Raw genomic sequence first — 15,600 nt, 5'->3', positions numbered from 1 at the left:
TGTCTGCTTCTTGCCAATATGTATCACACACACACGCCTCATGTCCATAATAAGGCGTAGGGCCGGGCTAACCTGCACCACTGTTTGATCAAACCCATCCCCAAAACCTCAACACCTCAACCAGATCAACAGGATTTATTACTGGCGGCCTTGTCTGTCTAAACCGTTAAAACCGATAAAGTACCTGTTCAGGTAAATCATTTCCTGTTCAGGTAATTAGTGGGAAAGTTTTGAATGTGTGTTAACCATTGTTTAGGTCTGTTGGAACATTATTTATTCAAAGTTAAGGTAAAGAAAATGCAAGGCTTTGTAAGTAAAATAACACTGTTGAATTTTTACTGTAAGGCTTGATGATGTTATGAACTTTCCCCTAATGGTCACTATCAATTTTCCCTGGCCATAAATGACCCTCTCAGGCAGCCGTAGACAAGTTTGTTGTGCTGTTGGGGTCTGAGACAAGCCAGAGATCTCCTGTTCCCTTCCCATGGGAATTATCCTGTGCTCTCAAACTAAACAACACGGAAATACCACACTTGGTTACTCTGAAGGTCATTATCCAGCAGTTTAACGCAATTACATTGTGTTTCCTCAACCCAATAAACATAAAAACAGCTCTCGCTGAAAGGTATGGTTTGGTTCTCTGAGAAACGATGATGGATCTATATTAACAGGAAACCTTAGTTTAATTATAAGAAAACAGTGATTTTTTTTACAAAGTTAGAGAGATGTAACTAGTTCCCTTCACTTCCACAAAAGTTCACTTCCACACAATGTCAGTCAGTAATCCTAAGCAGAATCCTATCACACAGCACAAATCATGTTGGCACCAGCGCCAGCTGTCTAGCCTCCACTAAAGAGAGCCAGTAAAAGGGAACTTGTCGCTGAAGTGTGACTGTTTGTTGAAACCTGTGAGGTCACGATGAGGCCAACTGCCAGGCAAACTGTAGTGCCTACTAACAATAGACAAGCTGTGCAACCACATGTACAGACGGCCTGTACTTTGCTAGCCCACGATGACATACTGTCAGGCTAACTGTAAGCAGGGGCGTGTCCATGGTAGGGTCTGGGTTGGCACATGCCCCCCCCCCTAATTAATATTTTTCCAACTCCAAAAAGTCGGGTAAGCAATACAATTTTATGCATGCACACGCACTTTGACGTCACGACAAAGGTGTGCAGGGAGCTCCCCCTTGCCAGCGGTGGATGGGCACGTCCGGAAAAAGGGTTAAGCTTCTTGGACACTTTATATGCATTTAATATACAATATCGCTCATAAGGCTCATAAAGAATAACAGTACAAAGAAAGAAGTATGACAAAGTTGCTGTAGGTCGTAACACTCCCCCCCCTGCCCCCCCCCCCTTCTTAGACCTCTCCAAAATATCTAAATATTTTATCTTACAGTAAAGTATTTTTATTCAAGCGGAAACAGTTCACTTCTCCTTTAACTTCTCAATGTTAATGATTCTATGCACCGATCTTCAATGTTAGCGAAGAGCGTCTTGTTACGTGCCACTCCTCGGCCCCGCTACAACTCTGGACACACCGCTGACTTTCAGCTTAAGCATCATGTTCTCTTCCAGAATGTATCGGTCCATCTTCAGCACACCTTCATCTGAAACGACATTTTTAGCATTCCAAAACTGACCAACGGTGGGGCCAGTGTTTACGTTGGCTTCAAATGGATCATATCTTTATTTAAAAGTAGGAGACAAGAGCATAGCCAGGGGATCATCATACCCCCTCCCAAAAAATCCCCCCCCCCCACACACACACACACACACACACACACACACAGGGGACATGTAGGCTGCATTGTGGGTAGTGTAAGGGTCATGACCTCTGGGGGTCTTGTGACAGACCTCCTGCTATCAGTCCATCTGAACCCCCCCCCCCAACCACACCACCTACCCCCACCTCCCCTTTACCCTGCGGAGGCCTATCTAAACAATCCATATCAACCATAAAATAAGATCAACATGCACTGCATAAATACCGGCAGAGCGAATACAGAACGAAGGCACATAATGTACCCTCATTCAGTTTTTATACTGGGATTAAAAGTGGATTTCTATACTGTATTTCACAAAATCGAACCAGTTGATGTTGATTCATTGAACGTTAAGTTATACATCTGCTTTGAAAAGCTGCTGTATGTTCTGGTGTGTTCAACACCTGCACGATTTGTTTTCCCGGCTTGGTTTCCAGTTAATCCACGATACATAGCTTTCAAAGAAATACAGATACGCTGTAGGTAGTGGGGGTTCAAACCTACTGCCTTTCGGCTGGTCGTACAGAGTAGTAACATAAATCGTACTACTCTGCCCTAACCCCCCCTCCATCCTTCATTTTCAAAATGTCAATATGCTGTTAAAGTATAATCTTACAACATAATTACAAAATTAAACAGCAGCTATCAAAACAGTGGAGCCAAGCCTCCGAAGACAGTCTGTCCTGAGCTGGTTCTACTGGTGCGAGCTGCAGAGATCCTGGGGGTTCTTTGCTTCACTGCCATGTCTGGTGGTGTTCCACCAGCTTTCGACCAATAGGCCGCCAGATTTACCTCGTGGTGCTGAAACACTTCCACCGCTGAAGTGGCCCTCCAATGGACTCTTTCTTTCCCTCTTCCTTCCCTTTCTTTCTGTCTTTTTTTCTGTTATTCTGGGCATTTTTCCTTCAAGTTTTCTTTGCGTGGTTACAGTTGTCAAGGAGAGCAGACTGACTGGCTCTTTTTTGCTGGTGGCTATAGCCTCTTTGGTCGGCTAAATTGTTCCTGGAACCGTCCAGTATTTGTTGTTGTTTTTTCCCTCGGTAATTAATTCTGTTTTCCCCAAGCTGCTCGTCAATTTCTCTATATAGTATAATTTATGTTCCCTAAGAACACTGAAAACCATGCTGTTACGCAATAGCAACGGCTTCATCGTTTAACAAAACAAACTGCTGTTGATCATAAACTAAGAAACTATGAGAGTAGTCCTACCTCATTATGGTCCAGTTCTGATTAATCTCATTGTATTCATGTAATAGTTTTTTTATGAATAGAAGTATACACAAAAATACCTTTCATACCTATACTATATTTCATATTTATACACACAAAACCAGACTTTTGCAATAGTAATAACATATTTCATACAGTATTAACGTATAATCTAACAGATTATTTAAAACCATATGATTCATTTAAAATAAATACCAATGCATAAGCAACATATTTTTGGACTCTTCTTGACAGCAGAAGTAGCCTATTTCATTTTGTGATTTAATTTTGGAGCATGATTATTGGAAGATACAGGCAGCAATTTACCAAGCATATATTTAATATGACAAAGGCTGTACATGATTCTACGAGGGAACCTATAAACCAGTTTATAGAATTTGCATATAATTGTATACTATAGTTACAATTAATATTTAAACACCAAAGTCCGCCCACACCTATGTACAAACAAGGCCAATAAGCAGAAACATTGAGGCTGGTGTAATTGTGTGTCATTAACACTTGAGATCAGGATCTCTTTGCGTCTACCAGCAGTAGTTTACACGCTGATCCTAATGACCGGCGAGTCGTTATGTCATGCAGCTTGTTGGCCTCGAGGGAAGCTAACTCCTTCCTGGCATTGTAGCGCTTTAACAGTCCTGAGATTCCAGTGGCATGTTTTTGTTTAGCGAACACATACTTGCATGTGAAGCGCTTATGTTTATGTGCTGGATGGAAACGCTGAGAGACAATAGCTCCGTGCTTTCTGCATTTTTTTTCCCCCTCGAGCGCTTTCGTGTTTGTTTCTTTTTGTTGCGCCGGGGCCGACAAAGGCAAGGCCGTGGAGGGTGGCCCTCCCCGCTGTCTCCTTGATGCACCAACCGGGGAAGTCAACATGGATGTGTGGAGGGGTTTCTTTCAAAAGAAAAAGTTACGTTTGAAGTTATGTTTGAGATAGCAGAGGTATGTTTTGAGTTCTGGGACTGAACCCCAAAACATTCAGTCCCAGGCCCAATAACGTTCTGGGACTGAGAGTTCAACTAAAACACGGGAATACGTCTGCAAATTTACAAAAACAAGAATACTGTATACTTATGTGTATGTATCTATGTTTACGTGTGTGTGTTCGTGTATATTTCTCTATGTTAATTAATTGTGTCTGTGTGTGTGCGTGTGTACAGATCCATAAATGCAGGGGCCCTCAATTAAAAAAAGATATGTGATATCTGAACTGGATGGAAACTTAAACAGTTTACAGTTCTCCGCTGCCGAACTGCTGATAAAGATACAGACGGCCCTCTCGGTTCCACGGGTCTATTTATTTATTAAATTCCTGCTTCATTCATCACAAAGAGCCCAATGTCTTAACACACAGAGCAACAGAACCCATTAAAGACAGAATGTAGAGAGAGAAAGAGAGAGAGAGAGAGCGAGAGAGAGAGAGCGAGAGAGAGAGAGAGAGAGAGAGAGAGAGAGAGAGAGAGAGAGAGAGAGAGAGAGAGAGAGAGAGAGAGAGAGAGAGAGAGAGAGAGAGAGAGAGAGAGAGAGAGAGAGAGAGAGAGAGAGAGAGAGCGCGCTGACAAAGACAGCCACAGAAACAGTTGGATCAGACAGAGGACACTTTCTCTTTCTGAGTCCTTCTGAGGCTTTTCTCTCACCAGGAAATGCGTTATAAATCATGTGATGCTGTGGGCATCAAAAAGACTCTTTAATAATAAACCGACCGTTGTTGATGATTGTGACAGCTGGGCTTCTGAGTTTGCCTGCTCTGTGCGCTTGGAACCACAACTTGCGACAACAACCTCCGGACGACAGCAATCACTTGGCATTCTCTGTGATTATTAATGTTAACCATTGTTTTCAAACACAATCAGAGTCTCAGAGCTGTATTCTGCATCAGTGCACAATGTTGTTAGTGACATCATTCAACGTCATGTTTGACCTCATTTAAGGGCCCGGTTTCAAAATGCATTCTAAGGATGTCTGCACCCTTTGACCTATCAAGGATAGAATCTAATGAAATTATAGATCTGAAAATGTTTTCTATTATGTTTATATCAGACTATATCAGACTATTCTATGTTGAGGTGGCACTTTCAGCATCATTGTTGTGCTGTAACCTTTAATTCCGTTTTGTAAAAGTTATTTTTCGTTTAACCAAAATCAAAGAATGCTTTGATCCATTGACCAGTGGCATTTTGTAGGTAGTTGATTTGAATATAATTTTATTTCACATGAAAGTTATTTTGTATTTTATTTTTTTTAGCATTTTTTTTGTTGAAAAGATATCTTACCACATATTTAGATATGATTGAAATACTTAGTATTGCAGTTGATCACAAACTTATGGTGCTGTAGAAATAAACATAGTATCACGTCTATGTCAATCTACTGCATTTAAAGACGCAGTTCATTGGTAAAACCCACACCAGATAATGTCCTAGCATTTGGGTAACTATCCCTTTAACACCTACCCACAAAGGACCAGGAGGAACCTGGAGAGAAAGGGAGGGAGGAGTTATTACACTCTCTCCTCCTACTCCTCCTCAATCTCCTCCTCCTCTCAAACTCTGAAACAAACGGTGCGTCTTGCCGGTGCGCAGAGCTCCAGCAGTAAGAGGTTATTCAAGAGCTCACTCTAGCAGAAAGCCCTCTGGCTGTCACGGGCAGACAGGGAGAAGTGCGTACCCAACGGGTGTGAGTCAGGGAGATAGAGAGAGAGAGAGAGAGAGAGAGAGAGAGAGAGAGAGAGAGAGAGAGAGAGAGAGAGAGAAGGGAGGGGGGGCAGGAAGCAGCAGACCCTGAAAGAGAGGGAGAGACAGACAAAAGTAACAGTTATATTGTGACACGCACAGCAGAAGTTGTGTTGAAGACGCTGGAGAAGCCCACTGGATGCTGGGACCTCAGTTCTACATGCTGCAAGGTGGACGCTGCTGCTTTCTCAGCAACCATACTAAGGAGAATAAAAAACCCATGACGGATTAAGCTGTGGATCAAGGTTTGGACAAAGGAAAGTGTTTTCTTTTTTGGTTTTCTTTCTTTGCAATGAAAGACATTTGTGGATTGGATTCACAGTCTGGACCTGGGGCTGCTGTTTTGGATATAGCCCACGGGTGAATTGGATTGGAGCGACGAGAAACAAGCGCGCACACAAAGGGAGGTGATTTGTTTGTGCCTTAGTGAACCGAGTAAGAGCGGCTTCTGCCCCGCGGCTGCTGGGGTGCTGGGTGGGTGGTGTGGAAGGGACAAGGGGGAGGGGAGGAATCCCCAGCCTGGGGCCGAGTCCTAAGGGAAGGCTCTTTAGAGCATAAGCTTCCCCCACCACCCCCCCCGTCCCCCCCGTCCCCCTCGTCCCCTCTGTCATCAGCCCACCCTGTTATGGCTCAGGGAAACCTCAGCGTGCCGGCCCACCAAGAGTGAGCCTTGTTCCCCCGCGGACCACATGCTCAGAGCGCAGGAGAACCCGTAGCGCTCGAGGAACACTGACTTACTTACGAGTACAGAGTTTTGAAAGGAGAGATTGACGCATCCGGGGGGGCTATTCATGAGAGACCCACAGTGTGGGACAGCTGTCGTTATTGTGTTGCTCTTGCGTAACGGATGCCCATTCTCTGACTCCCCCCCACCTCCCGACCTTTCTCCTCCTTCTCCACCGCCGTGCCACCAAACATGTTCAACACCACTCTGCCTGCGGGGAACATCACCCAGCGTTGGGGCGAGGGCACCCCTCCGTGGGCTGTGAGCAACAGCAGCCTGTTGCCGGACAACGGCACAGCCGACTGTGTGAAGAACGATCAGTTCAAGTACCCGCTGTACAGCGTCGTGTTCAGCATAGTGTTCGTGGTGGGCCTGCTCACCAACGTGGTCGCCATGTACATCTTCACGTGCTCCCTGAAGCTGAGGAACGAGACCACCACCTACATGATGAACCTGGTGGTGTCCGACCTGCTCTTCGTCCTCACCCTCCCGCTGCGGGTGTACTACTTCATCAACATGAACTGGCCCTTTAAGAGCGTGCTCTGCAAGCTCTCCGTCTCTCTGTTCTACACCAACATGTACGGCAGCATCTTCTTCCTCACCTGCATCAGCGTGGACCGCTTTCTGGCCATCGTGTACCCGCTGCGCTCGCGATGGCTGAGGACCAAGCGCAACGCCAAGATTGTGTGCGTGGCGGTGTGGGTGCTGGTGCTGGCCGGGAGCCTCCCCACGGGCTTCAAGTTGGAGTCCACGTCAAGGCAGGACAACCGCACAGCCTGTTTCGAGAACTTCTCGTCCAAACAGTGGAAGTCACACCTGTCCAAGATGGTGATCTTCATCGAGACGGTGGGCTTCTTCATCCCTCTGCTGCTCAACGTGGTGTGCTCTGTCATGGTGCTGCGGACCCTGCGCCAGCCTCAAGCGCTCAGCCAGGGCAGCAAGCTGAACAAGACGAAGATCCTGCTGATGATCGTCGTGCACCTGTCCATCTTCTGCTTCTGCTTCATCCCGTACAACGTCAACCTGGTGTTCTACGCACTCGTCCGCACCAAGACGCTGCCGGGCTGCCCGGCGGAGTCAGTGGTGCGGACGATATACCCCATCGCCCTGTGCCTGGCCGTGTCCAACTGCTGCTTCGACCCCATCGTCTACTACTTCACCTCGGAGACCATCCAGAACTCCATCAAGAGGAAGTCCCAGGTCGGCCGCTCCTACGACATCAAGTTCTCAGAGGCCCTGCAGTCCGAGTCCAGCTCGGCCCTCCAGTGCAGCCTGCGCAGCCTGAAGGCCAAGGTGTTCCACAACGAGTCTTCCGTTTGAAATATTGCTGTTTTGACGCCATTGCAAAAGGTCAACCTGGGCTCTGCTTAATGTCGGAGCCCCGTCGTAGCCCCTCCTTCCAAAGAAGTATTAGGACTTTAACTCTTCCTCTCAGGACGAAAGCACTGACTTTTGATCGGTTCTGCAGCGCATGGAGCCATGTTTTGACAAGGAACTCCTTAACTTCCACAGTGGATCTGAGTGTAAACGACCACTTGATAACATGAATCCCAGCTTGTTGAATAATATAGAAAGATGGAATAATATGGCGAATGAGAGTGTTATGTCACTCATGCAGTGTCCTGTATGAGTGCAACGTGTATAAATGTGTACATTTGTAAGCGATGAGGCTAACTGAAATAGTATTTCTTAAGTTAACATTAATTAATGTCATGTTACGGTCTGACATTAGTCTGGGTTCATATGCCGAGGCTTGTATGTGGAACCCATTATGGGGCATTTTGTTGTTTATTGGATGTCATATGTTTTTGGCGGATTAATGCACTGACATAAAAATGGAAAATACTGCACTCATGCCACTGGAATGAATTAAATTCATGTTCTGTCTAAACACAAACCAGGTCTATGTAAATCAACCGCTAGTTATGGAAATTACATTTGGTTAGGTATTGACTTGCCACGTCATCGGGATGGACTTAAGTCTCATGCTACCGAACAACAATCAACACCCCTTTATGAGGAAGGAGACCTATCTCCTACTCTTGCGTAATTTAGCACTGCTTTTCATTGATTTACAGTGAATTATGATAGATACATGTCATTAAGGGGCAGCTAGGGGTTTGGGCATCTTGCTCGCGGATGCCTACTAGTAGATAGTAGAGATTGGGGTTTGAGGCCAGAACTTCGTTACTTCTAGTTATCCAAAGTACCCTGTCCCTGCTCAACGATCTTCTTATTCTCCTTCAACTCTTCCAAAGGAAGTCAAAACATGAGTCAGAGAGGAGAGGGATGGGCATGAAGTGAATGTTGTGGTAGAGGGTGAATACAGAGAAATGGAAGTGAAAGCAGGGAGCAGTGTCTGACTTCCTTTCTGTCTGTTGAGCCAGGCAGGGTTCTTGAACCAGCGGGAGATTGACTAGCGGGAGATGAACCAGCGGTGGATGGCCAAGGAAACGCCAAAATGACTGGTTTCCCTGCCCTGGTGGTCCCTTAAATATGTTCTAATATTCCCAAAAACTAAACCTGTAGAGAGCTTACAGAAATATATTTTCACATGTTTAAAAATAACACCCTTAAATACATTGTAGAATGGTGGTGGATGATGGAGATTCTATCAGACAAATTATGAACAGCGTATACGAGAAACTGCATACTTTCCTTACTACTACTTCCCCTACTACTCCGACTACCACCACTAACACTACTTCTACTAGTACAACTACAGCAGCAGACATGATGAGTACCTTAACACCCAAGGCAAGTCTCCAGAATGATGCCCCAGTGACCCCGGGTGGCCCCCCTCCCCTGCTGACAAAACAAACAGCGCTTGACGGCTTTCTTCTCCACAGAGCCGCGACTTCTAGACGAGTGCAGTCAGTGAAAACCCAAAAAAACGACACTAAAGTGCACCTTCGGAGAAGGAAGGGGATCCTTCTGTGTCGTTGCGCCGCAAAAAGGAAAAAAAAAAAAACGCTGGCAGGAATCAACGTACAAACACACCAATCTGCTTTTCACCCCAACCCAAGCATCAGATGTAAACATCAGTTGACAGTTACATCAGTTGACAGGCACAGGGAAATTGTGGGCAGGGCTGTTTGCATGTTTGTGGTAAAGATCTGTGTTAAATATAAATGATTTTTTTTGCATTTCCCTGAAATAGAGCGTTTCAGCTGCTCGGTGTGTTGCTAAGATTTGCTCTGGGCTGTGTGGACGGCTGTCCAAGACTGGATAACATGAAGCACATGTCACTACGCTGCTATTTACACAGACTGGAGGTCAAACCTGTCCCTGTCTACATACTCCAACTCCTTACCTCTGGAGGGGGCAGAGAGGGGAGGTAGGGGCTACATAAATCCCTCTCCTAGACCATTTTGGTGAAGAGGGAGATAAAGAGATGGGATGGGGAAAGAGAGGAAGAGGGAGAGAAGTGGGGTGGGGGAGATGGAGAGAGAGACCGTATATATTCTCATTCTCTCGACACCATTTGAGGGAGGGGATGGAAAGAAAGAGGAGAGAGTGAGGAAAAACAAGAGGGAGAATGAGAAAGGAAGAGGGGATTAAGGAGAGGGGGATACTAGAGAGAGAGAGTGGTAGGAAGAGGAGGAGAATAAAAACAAGAGGGAGAATCAGAGAGGAAGAGGGGATTAAGAGAGAGAGACAGAAACCAAAGTACAGAGAGTAGGGCATAGAGAAAGAGGGGGAGGAAATCAAAGAGATAGCGAGGGAGATGGGGTGGGAGATACACAGAGGGTCGGGGAGAGAGGTCGGAGGTCAGGGCCACAGCTGCCGGGTGATCATCGTGGAGGCGTGTTCTTCACGTGTCGTCGTCTGGTTAAGAAACAGCCCCCCGTCGCGTTCCCCCAACTGCCTGCTCCACCACCGACATGTACTATCAGCAGAGTCATCTGCTTGAGGGCCATCGGTCTGCACACATCTAGACTCCACGACGCAGCGTCTAACTCCTGTCAAAGCGCTGACCTAAAGGGGATAGGTGCGAGACTCCTGGTGTCTAGAATTAAACACACTTGCTTCAAGGTCAATTTCACAATGTCACACACATGTCATGAAAGTGTTTTGACAGAGAGTGCAAACGAATATCAGACTATGCTTATGCAGAGGCTGCATTACAAACAAGCGTGGTCACGTGAGACGGCATCTGGCTGGCTGTGCGTTCGGAGCCGGAGAGACGGGTTATCTGGTCCATCACGTGAACATGATGTCCACCCTCCACTAGGGGTCAAAGGTCCAACTGGGAAGGAAAAAGAGAAACAAGAATTCATGGTACGAACACAAGTAGCGAGTTAACATTAGCCCAGGCAAGCATGAACACATTATTATATCACTAATACATTTTAGTAGTAGCACAGGTTCACGAGGAACATATTGACCACAATGACAACAATAAAAAAGCTGTTTTCAGCAGAGGTTAGGCTCACAAAATACAGGAAGGAGGCAGTGAAACCTGTTTGTTGCCATGTCTCCTAAAAAATGTATGTTGCCATCTCTCCTAAAACCCGGATGATTCCGTCTCTCCTGAAATCTGTATGTTGCCATCAAGGGGCAGTGGCTGCTTCCTCAAATACGGCACTTCCTCTTATGAAACGAGGAACATGCGAGACAGGGCCTCATCAATGAAGAACCACACATCATTTTGGCATACAGGTTAGTTAAATTAGATACTGAAGTGAAACCATATGGGTGCATTTTAAATGTCAGTGCACACAAATTTATGTCAGTGCAGCTGAATACACGTATAAGAGCACTTTATATCAAGCAAGCATAACTGAATCCATGTCATTGTATTTAAATCTCTGTCAGTGTATTCATTATGGCTCGTTCGCCTCACGCGATGTTGTAGTTCTATACTACAGGGGAACACGCCGTATCTTTTTACCCAGGGACCCCTGCGTTCCCCAAGGCCCCTCACCTGGGGCCGGCAGACTCCTTGCTGTGTGCATACACAACTCTTATCTAATGAGCGCGACCTTTAAGTTAGCGGCGCTGCGTGAGAAAACACAGGCCGTTCCCCGCAGGACGCCAGCATATGTTCTCATGTTGCGCTGCGAAAACATTTCAGAGTGTAGCAGATGAACCTACGTGTGATGTATGGCAGAACTGGAGATGTGTTCCTTTAACGTTTGTTATCAGTATGCTATTTGAGAGATATGATGGTAGCAGAGAGCTTTAAATATTATAATTCTTACAAAATATTACATTTATGACACCACCAATGACAGTTAAACAAGTAAGTCCGTTTTATTTAGGTTGTCACAGCCATAAATACAATAATAAGTACCATTTACTGTAATCTTTTGTGTTTGAAGTACAATTATAAAATATATATATATAAATATACATTAAACTCTAACAATTCCCTACTGGATACAGTATACAGTACTGTACTGTACTATACTGGATACAGTATACTGTACTGTACTGTACTGTACTGGATACAGTATACAGTACTGTACTGTACTATAATGGATACAGTATACTGTACTGTACTATACTGTACTGTAATATACTGTACTGTTCTGTAGTGGATACAGTATACTGTACTGTACTATACCGTACTGTACTATACAGTTCTGTACTAGATACAGTGTACTGTACTATACTGTACTGTACGATACAGTACTCATGGTCTGTACTGGACTACTGTGCTGTACTGGACCGGACTATACTGTAGTGGACTGGACACGACTCTCCTAGACTGGACCGGACTGAACTGAACTGGACTGGACCTGCTGTTCCCTGTCAGTGCGTGTATCTGATCATCCAACCGTGCTTCTGGAAGGTTCTTTGAAGATCTCACCGACCACAGACCCACCGGCGCGTCCACAAACTCGGGGCCGGATCAATCTCTTCCGGGGCCCTGCATTAGACCCCAACGTGTGTGTGTGTGTGTGTGTGTGTGTGTGTGTGTGTGTGTGTGTGTGTGTGTGTGTGTGTGTGTGTGTGTGTGTGTGTGTGTGTGTGTTTGTGTGTGTGAGTGTGCACATGCCTGTGTGTGTGGTTTCCACTTGAAATTGACTTCACAGCTTAAATCACATGACAAGGGAATATACCTTGTATGTCTCCTGTGTGCGGGTGTGTATGTGTGCGGATGTGTGTGTGTGTGTGTATGTAGGGTGTGCATGCATGTGTGTCTGCGCACTCGTGTGTGTATGTATGTGTGTGTGTGTGTGTGTGGGGGGTAGGGGGGGGGGATGTGTGCATTACCGTACCTAACCCACCCATGTTCTCTGCCTCACAGGAAGCTGTTCGGGAGGAAATAGCGTTAATTAGAACGATATGGCCGATCGGAGCCTTTTAACTGTCTGTTCCCACACGTTAGACCCATAATACTTCCTTCACATTCCACGTCCCTCCTCTTAATCTCCCCCCCCCCCCCCCCCCCCCCCCCCCCTCAATTGGGAGAGGGCCCAGCGGGCTCCTGAAACATGTCTTATTAGTCTATAAAGGCGTTGAGGGGCCCGGAGAAGCCAGACTGGCTGTGTGCCGACGGCCCCGGGGGTCCGTGGGCACGGCAGGGACCGGGGGAGACCCGCTGGGCGGTGTGGGAGACCCCCTGATCGTCGCCTTTCAACGCTGAGCCGGTCGGGATGCTCTGGAGACACACACGCCTCCCGCTAGCCACAGAAACACAGCTGCGGCTTAGTCGCACACACGCACACGCACGCACACACGCGCACGCACGCACACACACGCACACACACACACACGCGCACGCACGCACGCACGCACACGCACACACGCACACACACACGAACACACAAGCACGCGCACAGCCCCTAGTTCCACAAACACAACTTCTCCGTACACACAAACACAACCCTACTCACACATACACAACAACCACTTAGTCCCGGTAACACAAAAAAACAAACACGTCTCGTTACACAAAACACAACCCCCCTAGTCGTAAAACACGACCGCAGGTTCACAACAACCGCTTTATTCGCGCAAATACAACACTAATCGAGCGCACAGCCTCTTGTTATGGAAACACAAGCCCAGCCACGCAAACACAATAACAACCACTGTAATCAAACCCAGACACATAAAACCTAGTCAATGAAATACTGCTACAGTAGTGACACAAATACAACCGCTTAGTCCCACACCATCAAACATAGCAACCCTTTTCATACCAACACAACCACACCATCCATCAAATTATTAATAACCCGTTTTCAGCGGTGAGTTTGTGTCTAAGCGTAAACACCGCTCGCACTAGTCAGTGTAAACACTAGCGTCCACGTTGGCGCCCACACTGTTGCTAACACTAGCGCCCGCACTAGTATGGAAGGCCCATAGGGTCAAACCTAGGCCTCATTGTTGATGTAGACGTGTTTTCATTCAAGTCAGCTTTTAAGCTTTCATAACGCTGCATTGTACTGAACTGTATTTCCCTATACCTTGTCAGTGGTTCAGATTGCTGTCTTTACGCTGCTTCTCCACCACTCTACAATTAAATGGCGTACAAAGGCCCTAGCGCCTACTAGAGCCTACTAGGGCCCACGAAAGTGCTAGGCACACAGACAGCTCCAGTCACATGCAGCCCTGTCTGATGCTGTCTCTCCTCCACACTGTAAGCAACTCTTACTTTGACCAGCAACTCTCCTCTGTTACATAAAGACTTTGGAATGGTGAAGGGAGTGTGGGGCAGTGTGTTGATAAAGCTCTCTCTGTTTACTGGATAAAGAGGCGAGCATTAATCCTGTTGGCAGCCCTGGGGCACAGCGCACACAAGGTACAGCCGCCGGGGGGGAAGGACAGCGCTGGGTGGTTAGGGTTGTGGGGCTAGTAGTACTGATGGGTTTAACGCTTGGTGTGTGTGTGTGTGTGTGTGTGTGTGTGTGTTTGTGTGTGTGTGTGTGTGTGTGTGTGTGTGTGTGTGTGTGTGTGTGTGTGTGTGTGTGTGTGCGGATGTTTATGTGTGTGTGTGTGTGTGTGTGTGTGTGTGTGTGTTTGTGTGTGTGGATGTTTATGTGTGTGTGTGTGTGTGTGTGTGTGTGTGTGTGTATGTGTCTCTGTGTGTGCGTGTGTGTGTGCGTGTGCGTGTGTGTGTGTGTGTGTGCGTGTGTGTGTGTGTGTGTGTGTGTGTGTGTGTGTGTGTGTGTGTGTGTGTGTGTGTGTGTAGGGGGGAGGCGTAGTTCGCTTTTCTTTCGTTTTCAGGCCATAACTTGTGGAAGGTGCACCCTTGTTATAAACCCTGGGGCACACACACACACACACACACACACACACACACACACACACACACACACACACACACACACACACACACACACACACACACACACATACACACACACACACACACAGACACACACACACACACACACATTGCGGTGTGTGGAGTGCCATTGGTTGTGAAATAATGACATGACACAACAAACATCAGAACAATGTGTGCATGTGTGCACACGCTAAGGGTTGCACTGGTTGCAGGAAAACATATTTTATGTTTAACCAGTATCCAAGTCACCTCATTCCTACTCCTGAATCACATTTGTTCAAGAACATGAATGCCTCCTCAATCAATCAGCCATCTATTGTGATAAGTCATAATTTAAAAATTAAATCTAAAGCTCCATACCGTTGGCATGGACTTGATCGACTGATTGATGATGTCCCGTTGCACTACAGGCTTGACGATGTCACAGCGCTAACTAAGTCCGATCCTCTTGTCCCCAGCCTAGCCCACTCCATCCTCCATCATCCACTCGTCTGTATTTTTTTTATTTTTTTTCCTATGTCTATGTATGTGGTATGTGTTCCTTTATATGCCTCTTTGCACCATGTACGGCACTTTGGCCAGTGAAAACTGTTTTTAAATGTGCCTTATAAATAAATGTTACTTACTTACTTACTTACTATTTACACAGGGGACTGAGGTTTGCCTGGTTTCATTATTTAGAACTACATACCCTTTTCCCATGATGCATCGCTTTGCCAAATAAACGTAAACCTTTCCCTTACCACACCACACCTTCACCACAACCATCTCTAGTCTAATTACAAATATCAACCATCCTTTATCTAATACCTAGACCCATTTGCAACCTAGAACCTAAACTAAACCATCTCTTACCGGCTCCCTAAACTTGACCATCTGCAACCTTAAGGGTACCTCACC

General features: G+C 46.2%; 1 protein-coding gene across 1 annotated transcript; it reads left to right on the top strand.

Annotated features, from left to right (window-relative positions):
- Window positions 1-5,542: 5,542 nt before the first annotated feature.
- On the top strand, window positions 5,543-8,352 carry lpar6a (lysophosphatidic acid receptor 6a). Its single transcript, XM_030381578.1, has one exon. The coding sequence runs from the start codon at window positions 6,648-6,650 to the stop codon at window positions 7,773-7,775; it is 1,128 nt and encodes a 375-aa protein (XP_030237438.1). The 5' UTR covers window positions 5,543-6,647; the 3' UTR covers window positions 7,776-8,352.
- Window positions 8,353-15,600: the final 7,248 nt, after the last annotated feature.

Source organism: Gadus morhua, chromosome 16 (genome assembly GCF_902167405.1).
Source record: "Gadus morhua chromosome 16, gadMor3.0, whole genome shotgun sequence".
NCBI classification, from domain to species: Eukaryota; Metazoa; Chordata; class Actinopteri; order Gadiformes; family Gadidae; genus Gadus; species Gadus morhua.
The sequence above is the reverse complement of the archived record's forward strand: the minus strand, read 5'-3'. Positions and strand labels throughout refer to the sequence as shown.